Source organism: Leucoraja erinacea, chromosome 50, assembly GCF_028641065.1.
Source record: "Leucoraja erinacea ecotype New England chromosome 50, Leri_hhj_1, whole genome shotgun sequence".
Lineage (NCBI taxonomy): Eukaryota > Metazoa > Chordata > Chondrichthyes > Rajiformes > Rajidae > Leucoraja > Leucoraja erinaceus.
In genome coordinates this window covers 414,550-434,299 of record NC_073426.1, presented here as the reverse complement: position 1 = coordinate 434,299, position 19,750 = coordinate 414,550, and the positions used below count along the sequence as shown (strand labels likewise).

The 19,750-nt window shown below is 55.4% G+C and overlaps 1 protein-coding gene across 1 annotated transcript in view; it reads left to right on the top strand.

The window, feature by feature from the left end:
• Positions 1 to 6,093, top strand: part of cdh15 (cadherin 15, type 1, M-cadherin (myotubule)) — a 31,415-nt gene extending 25,322 nt beyond the window's left edge. The window contains exons 10-14 of the mRNA XM_055664900.1: positions 223 to 459; positions 3,073 to 3,312; positions 4,132 to 4,265; positions 4,915 to 5,088; positions 5,808 to 6,093. Of these exons, the coding sequence (XP_055520875.1) occupies positions 223 to 459; positions 3,073 to 3,312; positions 4,132 to 4,265; positions 4,915 to 5,088; positions 5,808 to 6,008 (986 nt within the window). The 3' untranslated portion in view covers positions 6,009 to 6,093. The remainder of the gene's footprint in view (positions 1 to 222; positions 460 to 3,072; positions 3,313 to 4,131; positions 4,266 to 4,914; positions 5,089 to 5,807) is intronic.
• Positions 6,094 to 19,750: the final 13,657 nt, after the last annotated feature.

Below are 19,750 nucleotides of genomic sequence, written 5' to 3'. Positions count from 1 at the left end.
CTCGGTGAGTGCAGCACTTTGCTGCGGGTTTGGACCGAGGTGGTCAGGGAGCGGGTCTCTGCACGGCGCTCGGCCCCGCCCGCACGGCGGCTGCCCGGACACAGGCTGCAGGATGTGTGTGTGTGTGTGTGTGGGGCGGGGTGTTAGCTGGGGAGAGTTCCCACGGTTGGTGAAGGGCAGACGTGCGCCCGCGGTCACGCCCCCGACGTGTCTCGCCCACAGGTGAACCACCGAGGACGGCGACAGGGACATTGGAGATCCAGGTGACGGAGGTGAATGATCACCCGCCGCAGTTGCACCCGCGGGCGGCCTTCGTCTGCAGCCGGGCCGCCGGCACAGGCGGGGTCATCGTCTGGGCCACAGATGCCGACTTGTACCCTCAGGCCAAACCCTTTCACTTCAAGCTTGACCCTGAATACTCGCTTGTTCCTCACAACTGGACCATCCGCCCCCTCAACGGTAAAGGCACGGGCCCCAGTTCCCACTCGCTGTGGCCACACTCCCCCCGCTGTTACCCCGCACACACTTCCCCCGCTGTTACCCCGCACACACTCCCCCCGCTCTCCCCCCCCCCCACACACACACTCCCCCCCCCCCACACACACACTCCCCCACACCCACACACACACACACACACGCACACACACCCCCACACCCACACACACACACACACACTCACCCCCCTCCCCCACCCACACTCCCCCCGCTCTCACCCCCCATCCCCACACACCCCCCGCCCGCTCTCACCCCCACACACACACTCCCCCCCCCGCTCTCACCCCCACACACACCCTCCCCCGCTCTCACACCCACACACACACACTCCCCCCGCTCTCACCCCACACACACACACTCCCCCGCTCTCACCCCACACCCACACACACCCCCCCCCCCACGCTCTCACCCCCCACACACACCCTCCCTCCCCGCTCTCACCCCCCCACACACATACTCCCCCCGCTGTCAACCCCCTCCCCCCCACACACACACCCCCCACACCCCTCCCCCGCTCACACCCCCCCCACACACACCCCCCCCCCACACTCCCCCCGCTGTCAACCCCCTCCCCCCACACACTCCCCAGGCTGTCAACCCCCCCACACACACACCCCCGCTCACCCGCTCACACCCCCCCCCACACACACACTCCCCCCCACATTCCCCCCGCTCTCACCCCCCCCTGCTCACACTTCTCCCCCTCCTACACACTCCCCCCACTCTCACCCCCCTCACTCACACTTCTCCCCCCCACACACTCCCCCCGCTCTCACCCCCCTCCACACCCCCCCCCCCGCTCTCACCCCCACACACCCCCCACCCCCCCCCCCCCCCGCTGTCACTCCCACACACACACTCCCCCCGATGTCACCCCCCCCCCCAACACACACACGTGTGACATCCCCACATTAGTAGTCTGGGCTCTCCATCTGCCGTGTGTGAGTGTAAGTGTGTGGGGAGGGGGGGGGGGGACTGAGTGTGTGTGTGTGAGAGGGGAGTGAGTGTAAGTGTGTGGGGGGTGTGTGTGTGTGTGGGATGAGTGTGTATGTGTGGGGTGAGTGTGTGTGTGGGGGTGTGTGAGAGAGTGTGTGTGAGGGTGTGTGAGTGGGTGAGTGTGTGTGGGGTGTGTGTGTGTGTGTGTGTGAGTGTGGGTGTGGGTGTGAGTGTGTGTGTGTGAGTGCGTGTGTGAGTGTGTGTGTGTGTGTGTGTGTGTGTGTGTGTGTGTGTGTGTGTGTGTGTGTGTGTGTGTGTGTGTGTGTGTGTGTGTGTGTGTGTGTGAGTGTGTGTGTGTGTGTGTGTGTGTGTGGGGGGGGGTGTGTGTGTGTGTGTGGGGGGGTGAGTGTGTGTGTGTGGGGGGGGGTGAGTGTGTGTGTGTGTGAGTGGTGTGTGGGGGGGGGGGGGGGTGGGGGGGTGTGTGTGGGGGGGGGTGAGTGTGTGTGTGGGTGAGGGGGGTTGAGTGTTGTGTGTGTGAGGGGGTGAGTGTGTGTGTGAGGGGGTGAGTGTGGGTGTGTGTGTGAGAGGTGGGGTGTGTGTGTGTGGGGGGGTGAGTGGTGTGTGGGGGGGGGGGGTGAGTGTGTGTGGGGGTGGGGGGGGGATGAGTGTGTGTGTGTGGGGGGGGGTGAGTGTGTGTGTGGGGGGGTGAGGGTGTGTGTGTGTGAGGGGAGTGAGTGTGTGTGTGTGTGGGGGGGTGAGTGTGTGTGTGGGGGGTGAGGTGTGTGTGTGTGGGGGGTGAGGGTGTGTGTGTGTGTGGGGGGGGGGGTGTGAGTGTGTGTGGGGGGGGGGTGAGTGTGTGTGTGTGGGGGGTGAGTGTGTGTGTGGGGGGGGGGGTGAGTGTGTGTGTGAGGGGGGTGAGTGTGTGTGTGAGGGGGGTGAGTGTGTGTGTGTGAGGGGGGTGAGTGTGTGTGGTGGGGGGGGGGGTGAGTGTGTGTGTGTGGGGGGGGTGAGTGTGTGTGTGTGGGGGGGGGTGAGTGTGTGCGTGTGGGGGGGTGTGTGTGTTTGTGTGAGGGGGTGAGTGTGTGTGTGTGGGGGGGGTGAGTGTGTGTGTGTGGGGGTGTGTGCGTGTGTGTGTGTGTGTGAGAGGGTGGGGGTGTGTGTGTGGGAGGGGGGGTGAGTGTGTGTGTGGGGGGGGGTGAGTGTGTGTGGGGGGGGGGGTGAGTGTGGTGTGTGTGGGGGGGGGAGTGTGTGTGTGTAGGAGGGGGTGAGTGTGTGTGTGGGGTGAGTGTGTGTGAGGGGGGTGAATGTGTGTGTGGGGGGGTGAGTGTGTGGGGTGAGTGTGTGTGAGGGGGGGTGAATGTGTGTGTGAGGGGGTGAGTGTGTGTGTGAGTGTGTGTGTGGGGTGAGTGTGTGTGAGGGGGGTGAGTGTGTGTGTTGGGGGGGGTTAGTGTGTGTGTGTGAGGGGGTGAGAGTGTGTGTGTGAGTGTGTGTGGGGTGAGTGTGTGTGTGTGGGGGGGTGGGTGAGTGTGTGAAGGGGTAAGTCTGTGGGAGTGTGTGTGGAGGTGTATTTGGGAGGGGGAATCTCTGGGAGTGAGGGGGTGTTGAGGGGAGACTGAGGTGCGAGTTGCCGCCTCTCCACAGACACACACGCCCGCCTGGCCGCTCCACCCGACATCGGCGAGGGAATTTACGGCGTGTGGATCCGGGTCAGCGACTCGGGGCAGCCGCGCCTGTCCCGGGAATATGGGCTCAACGTGACCGTGTGTGAGTGCCGCGGGGCAGAGGCGTGTTCGCCGGGAGTAGGGGCCGTGACTGCGGCTCGGCTGGGACTGAGCCTCGCCGCCTGGATGGTGATCCTCAGCAGCGCCCTGGTCCTCCTGTGTGAGTAACACCCCTCCCCCCCTACTCACCCCCCGGGACAGACACCCCCCCGCCCCACCCTGCTCCGCGGAACATACCTCCCCCCTTCATTCCACAGAGGGCCTTCTCCTGCCACAGCGCGGCGCTCCCTCAATACTGTCCCTCACACTGTTGTGCTCCCGGACTCGCTCTGACCTCTCCCGATGTACACACAAAATCCGGAGTAACTCAGCGAGACAGGCAGCAGCATCTCTGCAGAGAATGGGTGACGTTTCGGGTCGAGACCCTTCTTCAGACGTGGCAACATCTGCTTTGATCTGTCGTTTCCACACCTAACCCTTCCACATCACTAATTCTCTCCCTTGACTGTCAGTCTATAGGTCTCGACCCGAAACGCCACCCATTCCATCTCTCCAGAGATGCTGCCTGTCCCGCTGAGTTACTCCAGCATTTTGTGTCGACCTACAGTTCCTTCCTACACACTGACCTCTGCCTGACCCGCTCTGACCTCTGCTTGACCCGCTCTGACCTCTGCCTGACCCGCTCTGACCTCTGCCTGACCCGCTCTGACCTCTCCCTGACCCGCTCTGACCTCTGCCTGACCCGCCGCTCTGACCTCTCCTTGAACCGCTCTGACCTCCCCCTGACCCACTTTGCCCCTCTTTGACCCGCTCTGACCTCTCCCTGACCCGCTCTGACCTCTCCCTGACCCGCTCTGACCTCTGCTTGATCCGCTCAGACCTCTGCCTGACCCGCTCTGACCTCTCCCTGACCCGCTCTGACCTCTGCTTGCCGCTCTGACCTCTGCTTGACCCGCTCTGACCTCTGCCTGACCCACAGCCCTGCTGCTGTTGCTACTGGTCACGGAGCGGTTCCGCCGCCGCCACCGCAAGGGGCTTCTCGCCGCCTCCGACGACGACGTCCGCGACAACATCCTCAACTATGACGAGCAGGGTGGGGGCGAGGAAGACCAGGTAGGCGGAACATCCCCCCCCCCCCCCCCCCCCACACACCACGGGGAAATCTCAGCACCCCCCGGGCCACCACACACCACGGGGAAATCTCAGCACCCCCCCCCCCCCCGTAAATTCACAGCCATTGCCAACCCATCTGTGCCGACCAAGATGCCCCATCTACACCAGTGTCATCTGCCGGTTTGTCCCGTCTCTCCACTATCCACATACTGTCCTCTATAATGCATCTATTGTTCCGAACATTACCCTCTGTGTCCCGAGGTCCCTCTGCAATCTCGCCCCCCCCCCCCCCCCCCCCCCCGCCCTCCAGTTCTTGATTCCCCTCCCGTGGGGGACAGAAACATGGACCTGATCTCTACAGGTCACCCCTCAGCTACCTCCTACTAAGGACAGCGCCCATATCTGTCCCATCTCACGACACCTCAACCCTCCGTGCCCGGCACAACCCGGCGAATCACAGCTTCATCATCTCGCTGCCGGTGGTCCCACACTCGCACACGGTACCGAGCGGCTCCATCACCGTCTGCACAACCGTAGCGCCATGTCGCCAGCCCTCCCCCCAATGTCGGTGCAAGGACGGAAGCGAGTGCCCCTGAACGGCGGTGTGGTGCTGCGATGCTGATGGCTGTGTGTCCGCTAACTCCCCCAGGATGCCTTCAACATTGAAGAGCTGAGGAACCCGGGCGATGCCCTGCCCCTGCCCCGGACCAGGAGCGGCAGCAAGCAGCCCATCCGGAGGGACACGCCGTGCGCCCGCGGCCAGTCTCGCTACCCCCGCAGCCCCCCCTCCGACCCCAGCAACATCGAGGACTTCATCAACCAGGTGGGGTGTGTGGTCGCGGCACGGACCCCCCCCCCCCCCCCCCCCCACCCCATGGCCCGACCTCTCCCCCCTCCCCGACCCTCCTCCTCCCCTCCCTCCAGAGTGGCCCCCGCCCTGACCACGGGGAGAGCACGGGCTCCGTTGCCCTGTAATAATAGCTGTGTGCGGCCTGTCCCACCTCTGGTAACCGGCCGGTACCCTCCCCCTCCCCCCACCTACCGACCGGCCTCCCCCCACCCCTCCCTGTGTCGGAGCATGTCGGCGGCTGCTACCCCCTCCCCCCAACCCACTCCACGGCCAATCCGGCCATTCGCCCCGCCCAGCCCCGCGGTGGGTGTTGCTGCGGACGGGCGGGGCCGCCGGTTGTTGGTAGCTGGGCACTGTATCCGAAGCTGGGAAATGCGCTGGCAATGCACGCAAAACCGGTACACACACACACGTGTAATACAGCCACACACACACGTGTAATACAGCCACACACACGTGTAATACAGCCACACACACACACACGTGTAAGATACCCACACACACATGTAACACGGACACACACACACAAGTGTAAGACCGCCACACATAACACCACACATACACACGAACGCGTGTACACGGCTACACACACACATGTAAGACCATCACACACACACTTAACACCACACACACACGCACGCGTGTAACACAGCGACACGCACACACGTGACTCTGGTCTGCACAATACACAGGGATTACACGCGGCCGACACGGACCCGAACGCCCCTCCGTACGACACGGCGCTGATCTACGACTTTGAGGGCGAGGGCTCTCTGGCCGAGAGTCTAAGCTCCATCTCGTCCCGCGGCTCCGACTCTGACCAGGAGTACGACTACCTCAGCGACTGGGGCCCTCGCTTCAAGAAACTCGCCGACATGTACAGTGCTGCGTAGGAACACGGAGCCCAGACACACGGAGCCCAGACACACGGACCCCAGACACATGTTGCCCAGACACACGGAGCCCAGACACACGGACCCCAGGACCCCAGACACACGGACCCCAGACACATGGTGCCCAGACACACGGCCCCCAGACACACGGAGCCCAGACACACGGAGCCCAGACACACGGAGCCCAGACACACGGACCCCAGACACATGTTGCCCAGACACATGTTGCCCAGACACACGGACACACGAACCCCAGACACGGAGCCGGACACACGGACCCCAGACACATGTTGCCCAGACACACGGACCCCAGACACCCGGAGCCCAGACACACGGACCCCAGACACGCGGTGCCTAGACACACGGAGCCTAGACACACGGACCCCAGACACATGTTGCCCAGACACACGGACCCCAGACACACGGACCCCAGACACACGGAGCCCAGACACATGTTGCCCAGACCACGGGACAGACACACGGACCCCAGACACACGGAGCCCAGACACACGGAGCCCAGACACATGGAGCCCACGGAACCCAGACACACGGACCCCAGACACACGGAGCCCCAGACACACGGGGCCCAGCACACGGATGGCCCAGACACACGGACCCCAGACACACGGACACGGAGCCCCAGACACACGGACCCCAGACACATGTTGCCCAGACACACGGACACACGAACCCCAGACACACGGACCCCAGACACATGTTGCCCCAGACACACGGAGCCCAGACACACAGCCCAGACACACGGAGCCCCCACGGACCCCAGACACATGTTGCCCAGACACACGGACCCCAGACACATGTTGCCCAGACACACAGACCCCAGACACACCGACCCCAGACACACGGACCCCAGACCCAGACAGACACACGGACCCCAGACACATGTTGCCCAGACACACGGACCCCCCACGGGACCCCAGACACACGGACCCCAGACACACGGACCCCAGACACACGGACCCGGACACATGTTGCCTAGACACACGGAGCCTAGACACACGGACCCCAGACACCCAGACACACGGACCCCAGACACACGGACCCCAGACACACGGAGCCCAGACACATGTTGCCCAGACACACGGAGCCCAGACACACGGAGCCCAGACACACGGAGCCCAGGACCAGACACACGGGACCCCAGACACATGTTGCCCAGACACACGGAGCCCAGACACACGGACACCCACACGGACAGACACATGTTGCCCAGACACATGTTGCCCAGACACACGGACGGAGCCCAGACACACGGACCCCAGACACACGGAGCCCAGACACACGGAGCCCAGACACATGTTGCCCAGACACACGTTGCCCAGACACACGGAGCCCAGACACACGAAGCCCAGACAACACGGTGCCCAGACACACGCTCCCCAGACACACAGAACCCAGACACACGGACCCCAGACACACGGACCCCAGACACATGTTGACCCCAGACACACACGGAGACACACGGAGCCAGACACACGGACCCCAGACACACGGACCCCAGACACACGGAGCCCAGACACCCACATGTTGCCCAGACACCCAGACACACGGACCCCAGACACACGGACCCCAGACACACGGACCCAGGACACATGTTGCCTAGAGACACACGGACCCCAGACACCCACGGAGCCCACACACGGACCCCAGAAACCACAGACACACGGACCCCAGACACACGGACCCAGACACACGGAGCCCAGACACACGGAGCCCAGACACACGGAGCCCAGACACACGGACCCCAGACACCGGTTGCCCCCAGAGCCCACACGGAGACACACAGAGCCCAGCCACACAGAGCCCAGACACACGGACCCCAGACACATGTTGCCCAGACACACGTTGCCCAGAACACACGGAGCCCAGACACACGACACACCCCAGACACACACGGAGCCCAGACACACGGACCCCCAGACACAGAGCCCAGACAAATGTTGCCCAGACACACGGAGCCCAGACACACGGAGCCCAGCACACGGACCCCAGACACACTGAGCCCCAGAGCCCAGACACACGGACCCCAGACAAATGTTGCCCAGACACACGGCACACGGAGCCCAGACACACGGAGCCCAGACACATGTTGCCCAGACACACGGAGCCCAGACACACGGAGCCCAGACACACGGACAGACACTGGCCCACACACACGGAGCCCAGGCACACGGAGCCCAGACACACGGACCCCAGACAAATGGACCCAGACACACAGACACACGGACCCCGAACCCAGACACCAGACACATGTTGCCCAGACACACGGACCCCAGACACACGGACCCCAGACGGACCCCACACGGAGCCCCACACGGAGCCCAGACACACGGACCAGACACACGGACCCCAGACACATGGACCCAGACACATGTTGCCCAGACACACGGAGACACCCAGACACACGGAGCCCAGAACGGAGCCCAGACACATGGGCCCAGACACACGGAGCCCAGACACAGCCCCATGTTGCCCAGACACACGGAGCCCAGACACACGGACCCCAGACACACGTTGCCCAGACACACGGACCCCAGACACATGTTGCCCAGACACACGGACCCCAGACACACCCCGACACGGACCCCAGACACACGGAGCCCAGACACACGGACCCCAGACACATGGGAGACACACGGAGACACGGACCCACGGACACATGTTGCCCAGACACACGGAGCCCAGACCAGAACCCCACACACGTTGCCCAGGACACACGGAGCCCCCCGGAGACATGTTGCCCACGGACACACGGAGCCCAGACACACGGAGCCCAGACACACCCCAGACACACGTTGCCCAGACACACGGACACACACCCAGACACACGGACCCCAGACACACGGACCCCAGACACACGGTTGCCCAGACACACGGACCCCAGACCAGACACACGGAGCCAGACACACGGAGCCCAGACACACGGACCCAGACACACGGAGCCCAGACACACGGGACAGACACGGACCCAGACAGACACACGGCCCAGACACACGGAGCCCAGACACACGGACCCCAGACACACGGACCCAGACAATGTTGCCACAGACCCAGACACACACAGACACGGACCCCAGACACACGGAGCCCAGACACACGGACCCAGACACACGGAGCCCAGACCCCAGACACATGTTGCCCAGACACACGGAGCCCAGACACACACGGAGCCCAGACACACGGACCCCAGACACACAGCCCAGACACACGGACCCCAGACACATGTTGCCCAGACACACACGGCCCAGACACACACCCAGACACACGGAGCCCAGACACACGGACCCCCACACACGGACCCCAGACACATGTTGCCAGACAGTTGACCCCAGACACAGACGGACCCCAGACACGGACCCCGGACCCCAGACACATGTTGCCCAGACACACGGAGCCCAGACACACGGAGCCCGTTGCCCAGACACACACGGACACACGGACCCCAGACACATGTTGCCCAGACACACGGAGCCCAGACACACGGACCCCAGACACACACGGACACGGACCCCAGACACACAGACACGGACCCCAGACACATGTTGCCCACACGGAGCCCAGACACACGGACCCCCCAGACACACGGAGCCCCACAGACCCCAGACACACGGACCCCAGACACACCCAGACACACGGAGCCCAGACACACGGACCCCAGACACACGACACACGAGCCCAGACACACGGAGCCCAGACATGTTGCAGCACACAGACGGAGACACACGGACCCCAGACACACGGACCCCAGACACACATGTTGCCCAGACACACGGAGACACCCAGACACACGGGACCCAGACACACGGACCCCCCAGACCCCAGACACACGGAGCCCAGACACACGGACGGAGCCCAGACACACACGGACCCCAGACACACGGAGCCCAGACACACGGACCCCAGACACACGGACCCCAGACATGTTGACCCCGGAGCCCGGAGCCAGACACACGGAGGAGCCCAGACACACGGAGCCCAGACACACCCACACACGGAGCCCAGACACATGTTGCCCAGACACACGGAGCCCAGACACGGACCCAGACACACGGACCCCAGACACACGGAGCCCAGACAAATGTTGCCCAGACACACGGAGCCCAGACACACGGAGCCCAGACACACGGACCCCAGACACACGGAGCCCAGACACACGGAGCCCAGACACACGGACCCCAGACACACGGACCCCAGACACACGGACCCCAGACACCAGACACACGGAGCCCAGACACACGGACCCCAGACACACGGACCCCAGACACACGGAGCCCAGACACACGGACCCCAGACACACGTTGCCCAGACACACGGACCCCAGTGGCCCAGACACACGGAGCCCAGACACATGTTGCCCAGACACACGGACCACAGGCCCAGACATACGTTGCCCAGACACACGGACCACGGACACACTGACCACAGACACACGGATCCCTTCAGCATTTGTCCTGCCTGAACAAATCACGAAACCTTCTCAATTGATTCCCTATCGTGAACCGAGAGATGGCCGGGACCACGGGGGGGGGCTTACGGGATGGGGGGGGGGGGGGGGGGGGTGTCTGAACGCGAGGTCGCTGACACCTTCCCTGCACACACAGGGGGGGGGTGGTAGGGTTGGGGGGGGGAGAGACTGGGGATTGAAGGGGTGTGGGGAGATAGTCGGCGGGAGAAGGTCTAGCGGATAAGTCACTAGGATAGGGTCGGGCGAGAGGGAGATGTGGGGGGGGGGGGGGGTGGCGAGAGGCGAGGGATGACGGAGGGAGAGTGGGGAAGGGGGGCAGGTCACAGGGAGAGGATCGAGGAAGTGTGAGAGGTAGTCAGGGAGGTGAGCTGAGGGTGAGGCAGTGAGGAGGGGGAGCAGTGGGAGAGGGTGAGAGTGAGGAGGGGAGATGGGGAGAGTGAGGAGGGGAGATGGGGGAGAGGGGGGAGATGGGGGAGAGTGAGGATGGGGAGAGTGAGGAGGGGGAGGCAGGGAGAGTGAGAGTGAGGAGGGGCGACAGGGAGAGTGAGGAGGGGGGAGACAGGGAGAGTGAGGAGGGGAGATGGGGGAGAGTGAGGAGGGGTCCTAGATTGAGTCAGCAGTGTGGACAGAGATGACGGCGTTAATGTGCGTTGGTGGGCGCTGGGGAAGGAGAGCAGGGTCTGGGGAGTGTGTGGAGAGCTGGGGTTTAGTCAGACTGGGTGGCCATTGGCGGGGCCACTCTCTGGAGCCCCCCCCCCCCCCCCCCCCCCCCCCCCCGCATCCTTGGCTGCTCCCGGCTCTGCCGCTGCACTGGTGATGAAGCTGCCCCACTGAGACTGCTGCCCCAGCCAGGTTCGTGATCCTGGGTCAGACGCCCCCCCCTCCCAGTCTCTGGGACCCCCCACCGTCATTACAACAATGTATGTTTAAGAATTTCAATAAACGTAACTGACAAACCTCGTCTCGTTCGTGTCCGAGCCACCGGCAAGAGTAGAGGATTGAGGAGCACAAGGACGGGGAGATGTTGGGCAGCATTGAGTCTGAGGGGTGATCTTATACTGGTATATAGGGGGGTTGCACGTAAGGTCACTGGGTCATAGGGCTTGACGCACGGAGCCGCTAAATCCAACTGGAAGACATCCGTCACTTCCGGTATATGTTATTAATGCTAGAAACGCGTACTTTCCTACCTGTTAAAAACCGCCAAAATGTTGAATTTTTGCGCTGAAAAAAATTGTGGTGAGTCGGGGTAAGTGTGAGAGACGTGTACCCAACTTCAGAATTCCAAACGTGAAGCGAAATTAAGGTATAGAGAAGCGAGAACTGAAGGGACAACAGCAGCTAAAGTGCTTGGTAAACATTGAAAATATTGGGAATTATCGCGTTTGCTCACTGCATTTCATCAAAGTAAGGCATTATTTGCGTTTTTTCTTGATTCCTTTGGTATTTAAAAATTCTCAGAAGTGATAAATCTGGCTGTAAATTTTTCTTCAGATGCGTTTTCATTTTGTATGTAAAAACCCACGAGAACCATGGGCGATTTAAAAAAATTACAGCCAGATTTATCTTCTAAAACCTTTTAGATGCCAAAGGAATCAAGAAAACACACAAATAATGCCTTACTGTTGATGAAATGCAGTGAGCAAACGGCCAATGTTCGCTAAGCACTTGGGCTGTTGTTGTCCCTTCTGCTCTCGCTTCTATCTACCGCCATTTCTCCTCTTTTGGAATTCTGAAGTAGGCTAAATGTCTCACACGCTTATCCCGATTTCCATAATTATTTACAGCACAAAAATTGACAATTTCAGCGGGTTTTAACGGGCCCGCTACGCTAGAAACAATGGTAAGTGCCTACCTGCAGTACATCGCGTGTAATCCATTTGGAGTAGCGTAGCAACATTACGGGTCATCGGTCGTGCCCGACTGCCGTGAAACCTCCCTATAAAGTAATGAGGGGAATAGATAGGACGAATACATAGTCTTTTATCCAGAGTAGTGGAATCAAGAACCAGAGGACACTGGTTTAAGGTGAGGGGGGAACCTGAGTGGTAACTTTTCCACACAGAGGGTTGTGGGTGTAGGGAACGAGCTGTCAGAGGAGGTAGTTGAGGCAGGAACTATAGCATAATTTAAAAGACATCTGGACAGATGCAGACAACTGTGGGGACCAAGTCATTGGGTATTTTTAAGGTGCAGTTTGACAGATTGGTGATTAGCGAGGGTGTCAGTGGTTATGGGGAGAAGGCAGGAGAATGGGGTTTGAGAGGGAAACATAGAAATTAGGTGCAGGAGTAGGCCATTCGGCCCTTCGAGCCTGCACCGCCATTAAATATGATCATGGCTGATCATCCAACTCAGTATCTCGTACCTGCCTTCTCTCCATACCCCCTGATCCCCTTAGCCACAAGGGCCACATCTAACTCCCTCTTAAATATAGCCAATGAACTGGCCTCAACTACCCTCTGTGGCAGAGAGTTCCAGAGATTCACCACTCTCTGTGTGAAAAAAGTTCTCCTCATCTCGGTTTTAAAGGATGTCCCCCTTATCCTTAACCTGTGACCCCTTGTCCTGGACTTCTCCAACATCGGGAACAATCTTCCTGCATCTAGCCTGTCCAACTCCTTAAGAATTCCGTAAGTTTCCATGATTGAATGGCAGAGTAGACGATGGGCCGAATGTTCCTATAACTTATGAACATACATGGATGGGAAAGGTTTAGAGGGACATGGGCCAACAGAAGGTATATGGAACTAGCATAGATGGGTTGGCAAGGACGGGTTGGGCCGAAGGGCCTGTTTCTGTGTTGTCTAACTCTGAGGAGACGGATGTTCTGTATATGTTGGTGCTCCACTGATGCCCAAAACAAAATTAATATTGAGGTGAGTCAGAAACTGGGCCCGAGCTCACTGCCTGCTGAGAACCAACGGTACATGCTGCAACACTCGGCAGGTCAGTCAATACCTGTGGAGGTCGTCAACGATTCATTCAAACGCTGCTGCTGATCCAGAGAGCCGGCATATGGAAGGATTCTGCCTCCTCGGTTCCCACCTGACCACCGCACCCTCGGGTGCTGGCAACTGCCGCTACAGTCCCGTTAGTCCCCCCTCCCCCCTCATGAGGGGCCGCGGCAGGTCCAGCTGTTCTGTTTACACACAGCCTTCTGACACAAGGAGACAGAAAACCACAGACAACCTGTTGGAGGAACTCAGTGGGGCGACACGAAGCTGCCAGACGGAGGAGAGGTTGGGTCTCTATTCATGAGTGGTTAGAACAGTGAGAGATGGTCTCACTGAAACAAAGACGTCCCACCCCAGTCATTCCTTCTACTCGCGCCCGTCGGTACAGAAGCATCAAAGCCCGCATCGCCAGACTCAGGAACTGCTTCTTACCCGCTGTTATCAGGCTTCTGCATGGTTCTTCCATAAGCTAGGGTGCTGTCTGATTCACCTCTACCCCATTGCGGACATTGGACTTTGTCTCTGGAACTGGTGCACTCCAAAGCTGAGAACTATATTCTGTATTCTGTATCTCACAACATTTTGAGATTCTAAAAATCAAGCCTGTAATTTATCCCAGCAGATAAAGCATAAACAGAACTACCTAATTCACTTTCATATCTTCAGTATTAAAAAAGTTATGGCAATTTTCATACTCGGAAATTAGCATCTTGTTCCCTATTGCTTTTCCATTGACTCCATGGCGGACTGCGGGGGTGATGCGCCGTTGTGTATGGCTGCTTCTCCTGCAGTCCGTCCTTTCTCCCTTTTTTATTTTTATTTTTAGTCCTGTCCGTGGGAAATTTTAATTGGAAGTCTTCTTTTATGTGGTGGGTGGGGGAAGGGGGAAACTGTTTAAATCCCAGTCCTACCTGGTCGGAGATGCGGTTTTCTTCCGAACCGCTTCTTCGTCCTCTCTGTGCGGCCTACCGTTGAGCTGGAGCAGCGCTGGAGCGACGATTTCCTGCCGGGACTACAGCTTCGCCAGCGGTGCAGATGCTGGGACACCAACACCAACACGGAGCGGGCGATGCCTTACCGGGTCGCCTTCGGGTAAGCTCCGGGGCACTGGGAACGCCGACTACAACATCGCTGAGCTGCGGCTGCAGAGCGTCCAGCCGCGGGCGGCCGGCACTGGATTTCAACACCGTGGGGCCTGGTGTCCGAGTTCGCCAGTGTCAGAGGTCCGGCCAGCGTGGCCTGAGAACTTTGGACATTGCAGTCTTCAGGGAGGAAGCGGCCGCTTCAGTCCAGGCCGCTGAAGAACGTTCACCCGACGCCGATGATCCAGCTTCGCGGCCGAGGGCCTGAGAACATCGAGTTGGCTGAGGAGGCCACATATAGACCCCGGCCTCGGGTGGACTATGAGGGGGAGAACTGGATATTTTTAGTGCCTTCCCTCACAGTGAATTCTGCTGTGGGGGGACGTTTCATGTTGATTTCTATAGTGTACTGTTCTGTGTCTTTTTTCTTTTTTCTCTTTTTTGTTTTTATGGATTTATTGACATTTGATTTGTTCATTTAATTTAATCAATCTCTGTAAAGCACTTTGGTTCAAATACTGGTTTTGTTGAAAAGTGCTATATAAATAAAGATTATTATTATTATTAATACAAAAGCTGTGATCGAGGACAGTCAAAAGCCCATAACTTTCTTAAAAATTAAGAGAACTGAATGAAATGTTCAGTTATTGTAGATTGAAGCATTTTGAAACAAATATGAAACATCTTACTTGGATGACCTGAAATTAAAGCAAATAATTAGTTAGTTACGTAATTGTAGCTAATTACAAAATTGACCGTTGTGACGGAAATAGTAAAAAAACATCCAGACTGCCTTGAAAATTCAAAAATGTGATATTCTCAAGATCAGAACCTTAATATTATTGCATTATATGCTGTAAGTCTGTAACAGATAGGTAAATAAATTACAATTTCTAGTAAAAGCCGAAGTCTTTATGGAGAAGATCAGTTGCTAGCTGGTACATTGGCATATCATAATCAGTAGCATCATCATACTCCTCAGATTGTACCCAATAAGCAACTCTGTACACCTTGTTTTTCCTCAACTTTTCAATTTTGGCATTGTAAACTACAAGTTTTTGCTCTTCAAACCACGCATGACATGCCTTTCTGCCCACTACTTTCCCCTTAAGAATGTTCTGTAGATCATCACATTTGGAGTAGTCCAAATTCGGATAATCTCTGCGAATGCTGTCTAAATCAGTCTCTTTTGCTGGGCATTTGGATTGACAATTTTGCATTTCTTCTTCGGAGACATCTGTTTAAAATGTAAAGAAAAAAAAAAACACTGAACAGCATTAACAGAAACAAGTTATTATTTGCAGTTTTAGAAAAAAGGTAGAAATGATAAAGTTAAATGCTAAAACAAATAGTAAATACCCAACAAAAAAATCATCTTCATCAGTTTCATCAAATCTCATCAAAAAAATTAATATTCATCAGTTTCATCTAATCAATTAAATTCATCTAAATTCAATTATTAGATCTAAACATCTATCCATTTCTAAGTATCCAAATAACAAATAACAACCAAACCCATTCACACAAGAATTCACAATGTAACATGATTTTTAAATCTCACTTTGTCATGAATTTATATGCCAAATGAAAGGAATTTCATGTTTAATTCCCATAAATTAATCCAGAAACATCCACTCTCAAGATAATCAAAATCATTATTTTTTGCACAATACATCTGACTAAAACTGTACTGAGATATTTGGTATGAAAATATTGATCATGGATGGACAATAACACAAAATATAGATGATTTAGATGTTCTTATGACATGATTGTGCAATAAAATAATGAATTTGATTATCTTGAGAGTGGATGTTTCTAAATTGTGATTGATTGGAATGTTGCTGTTGCTGTTGCCGTAAATTTCAAGCCCACATCGGCAGGCAAGACATGGCCAATTCGCATAGGGCCTAAATAAGATTTTTTGCATCATAAGATTAAAATGAAGCCACACCAAAAAGCAAAATATGTTAAATACACGACATACCTTTTGTTTTGTCCTGATATTGCAATCCATGATGTTGAAGGCGTTTTTAGTCACGTTTAAGTTCAACCCAGTAACGTAATGGTCCACAAATTAAAAAAAAAACGGGGAGGGAAGCGCAAACGATTTTCCTTCATCAGCTAGCAGCCCGAGGAAATCCCTCTCCGACAACCAATACAAACCTGCATTTTAATCATGCCCCCCCCCTCCACCCAAAGCGGAATCGCAAGCACAGGCAGTGGCAGAGCTGGAGCGCCGCTGATGGTAGGTTTGGTAAAAACGCTACTAACTATTGTACTTGAGTTTGGCTTGCTTGTACCTGTATTAATGTACAGTATTGTCTGATTTTATTGAGAATCATACATAACAAAGCTCTTCACTGTTCTTTGGTAAGCCTGACAATAATAAACCTGAACCTGAGGTGTGACAGGACTCGATGACTGTACACAGGGAGTGCAGAGCTGGAGGTGGGGTGTGAGGCTACAGCAATCACGGTCTCAGGACAAGCTAGAGCAGTCACTTTCTCTGCACAGGCTACAGGTGGGCATCATCCAGGACAGGCTAGAACACGAGGGGAACATGATTTGAGACAGGATTGGCCATGTTGGTGTCGCTTGCAGGAACAGGTTCAAAGAGCTCAATGGCCCACTCTGTTACTATCGTTCTCTGTTCCTCATTCTTGTGGAACTTCCGTGTGCCTGATCTCCTGTTCAGTGGATCACAGCTGATCTCCCTCGGCAACAGTCTTGGCCTGATATCTCTTCATTCTCTTAATATTTTAAAGCAGAGTGTTTAATTGTATTACTAGTATCAGAACAATGAAATGTTTACTTGCAGCAATTTAACTGACCCATTCAACTATTAGCATACACACAGTGCCCTCCACAATGTTTGGGACAAAAACCTATCATTTATTTATTTGCCTCTGTACTCCACAATTTGAGATTTGTAATAGAAACAATCACATGTGCTTAAAATGCACATTGTCAGATTTGAATAAAGGCCATTTTTATACATTTTGGTTTCATCATGTAGATATTACAGCTATGTTTATACAGCCCCCCCCCCCATTTCAAGGCTCCATAATGTTTGGGACACAGCAATGTCATGTAAATTAAAGTAGTCATGTTTAGTATTTTGTTGCATATCCTTTGCATGCAATGACTGCGTGAAGTCTGCGATTCATGGACATCACCAGTTGCTGGGTGTCTTCTCTGGTGATGCTCTGCCAGGCCTGTATTGCAGCCATCTTTAGCTTATGCTTGTTTTGGGGGCTAGTCCCCTTCAGTTTTCTCTTCAGCATATAAAAGGCATGCTCAATTGGGTTCAGATCGAGTGATTGACTTGGCCATTCAAGATTAACCAATTAACCATTTTTTAGCTTTGAAAAACTCCTTTGCTGCTTTAGCAATATGTTTGGGATTATAGTCTTGCTGTAGAATGAACCGCCGGCCAATGAGTTTTGAGGCATTTGTTTGAACTTGAGCAGATAGGATGTGTCTATATCCTTCAGAATTCATTATGCTACTACCATCAGCAGTTGTATCATCAATGAAGATAAGTGAGCCAGTACCTTCAGCAGCCACACATGCCCAGGCCATATCATCCCTACCACCGTGTTTCACGGATGAGGTGGTATGCTTTGGATCTTGGGCAGTTCCTTCTCTCCTCCATACTTTGATTTTGCCATCACTGATATAAGTTAATCTTCATCTCATCTGTCCACAAGACCTATTTCCAGAACTGTGGTTGTTCTTTTAAGTACTTCCTGGCAAACTGGAACCTGGCCATCCTATTTTTGCGGCTAACCAGTGGTTTGCATCTTGCTGTGTAGCCTCTGTATTTCTGTTCATGAAGTCTACTGTGGACAGTGGTCATTGACAAATCCACACCTCACTCCTGAAGATTTGTCGGACAGGTGTTTGGGGATTTTTCTTTATTATAGAGAGAATTCTTCTGTCATCAGCTGTGGAGGTATTGCTTGACCTGCCAGTACCGCCATTCATTGCGATCATGGCTGATCGCCCCCAATCAATAACCCGTGCCTGCCTTCTCCCTATATCCCTTGATTCCACTAGCACCTAGAGCTCCATCTAACGCTCTCTTAAATCCATCCAGTGATTTGGCCTCCATTGCTCTCTGTGGCAGGGAATTCCACAAATCCACAACTCTCTGGGTGAAAAAGTTTTTTCTCACCTCAGTCTTAAATGGCATCCCCTTTATTCTAAGACTGTGGCCCCTGGTTCTGGACTCGCCCAACATTGGGAACATTGTTCTTGCATCTAGCTTTTCCAGTCATTTTGGAATTTTATGTTCTCTATAAGATTCCCCCTCATCCTTCTAAACTGCAGTGAATACAAGCCTAGTCTTTTCAATCTTTCCTCATATGACAGTCCCGCCATCCCAGGGATCAATCTCGTGAACCTACGCTGCACTGCCTCAATCACAAGGATGTCCTTCCTCAAATTAGGCAACCAAAACTGCACACAATACTCCAGATGTGGTCTTACCAGAGCCCTATACAACTGCAGAAGAACCTCTCTACTCCTATACTGAAATCCTCTTGTTATGAAGGCCAACATTCCATTAGGTTTCTTCACTGCCTGCTGTACCTGTAAGCCAACTTTCAGTGACCGGTGTACAAGGACACCCAGGTCTCGCTGCACCTCCCCCTTACCTAACCTATCCCCATTGAGATAATAATCTGCCCCCTTGTTTTTGCCGCCAAAGTGGATAACCTCACATTTATCTATATTATATTGCATCTGCCACGCATCTGTCCACTCACTCAACCTACTAGGTCACCCTGCAACCTCCTAACATCCTCTTCACAGTTCACACTGCCACCCAGCTTTGTGTCATCCACAAACTAGCTAGTGTGGCTCCTAATTCCCTCTTCCAAATCATGAATATATATGGGAAACAGTTGCAGCCCCAACACCGAGCCTTGCGGCACTCCACTCGCCACTGCCTGCCATTCTGAAAAGGACCCGTTCACTCCTACTCTTTGCTTCCTGTCTGCCAACCAATTTTCTATCCATGTCAACACCCTACCCTCAATATCATGTGCTCTAATTTTAGTCACCAGTCTCCCGTGCGGGACCTTGTCAAAGGTTTTCTGAAAGTCTAGATACACTACATCCACTGGCTCCCCTTCATCCATTTCCAAACAGTTGATTTTGGTAAGCCTAAGGTTTGTCTCATAATGGCTTCTTTGACTTTCATTGGCACAACTT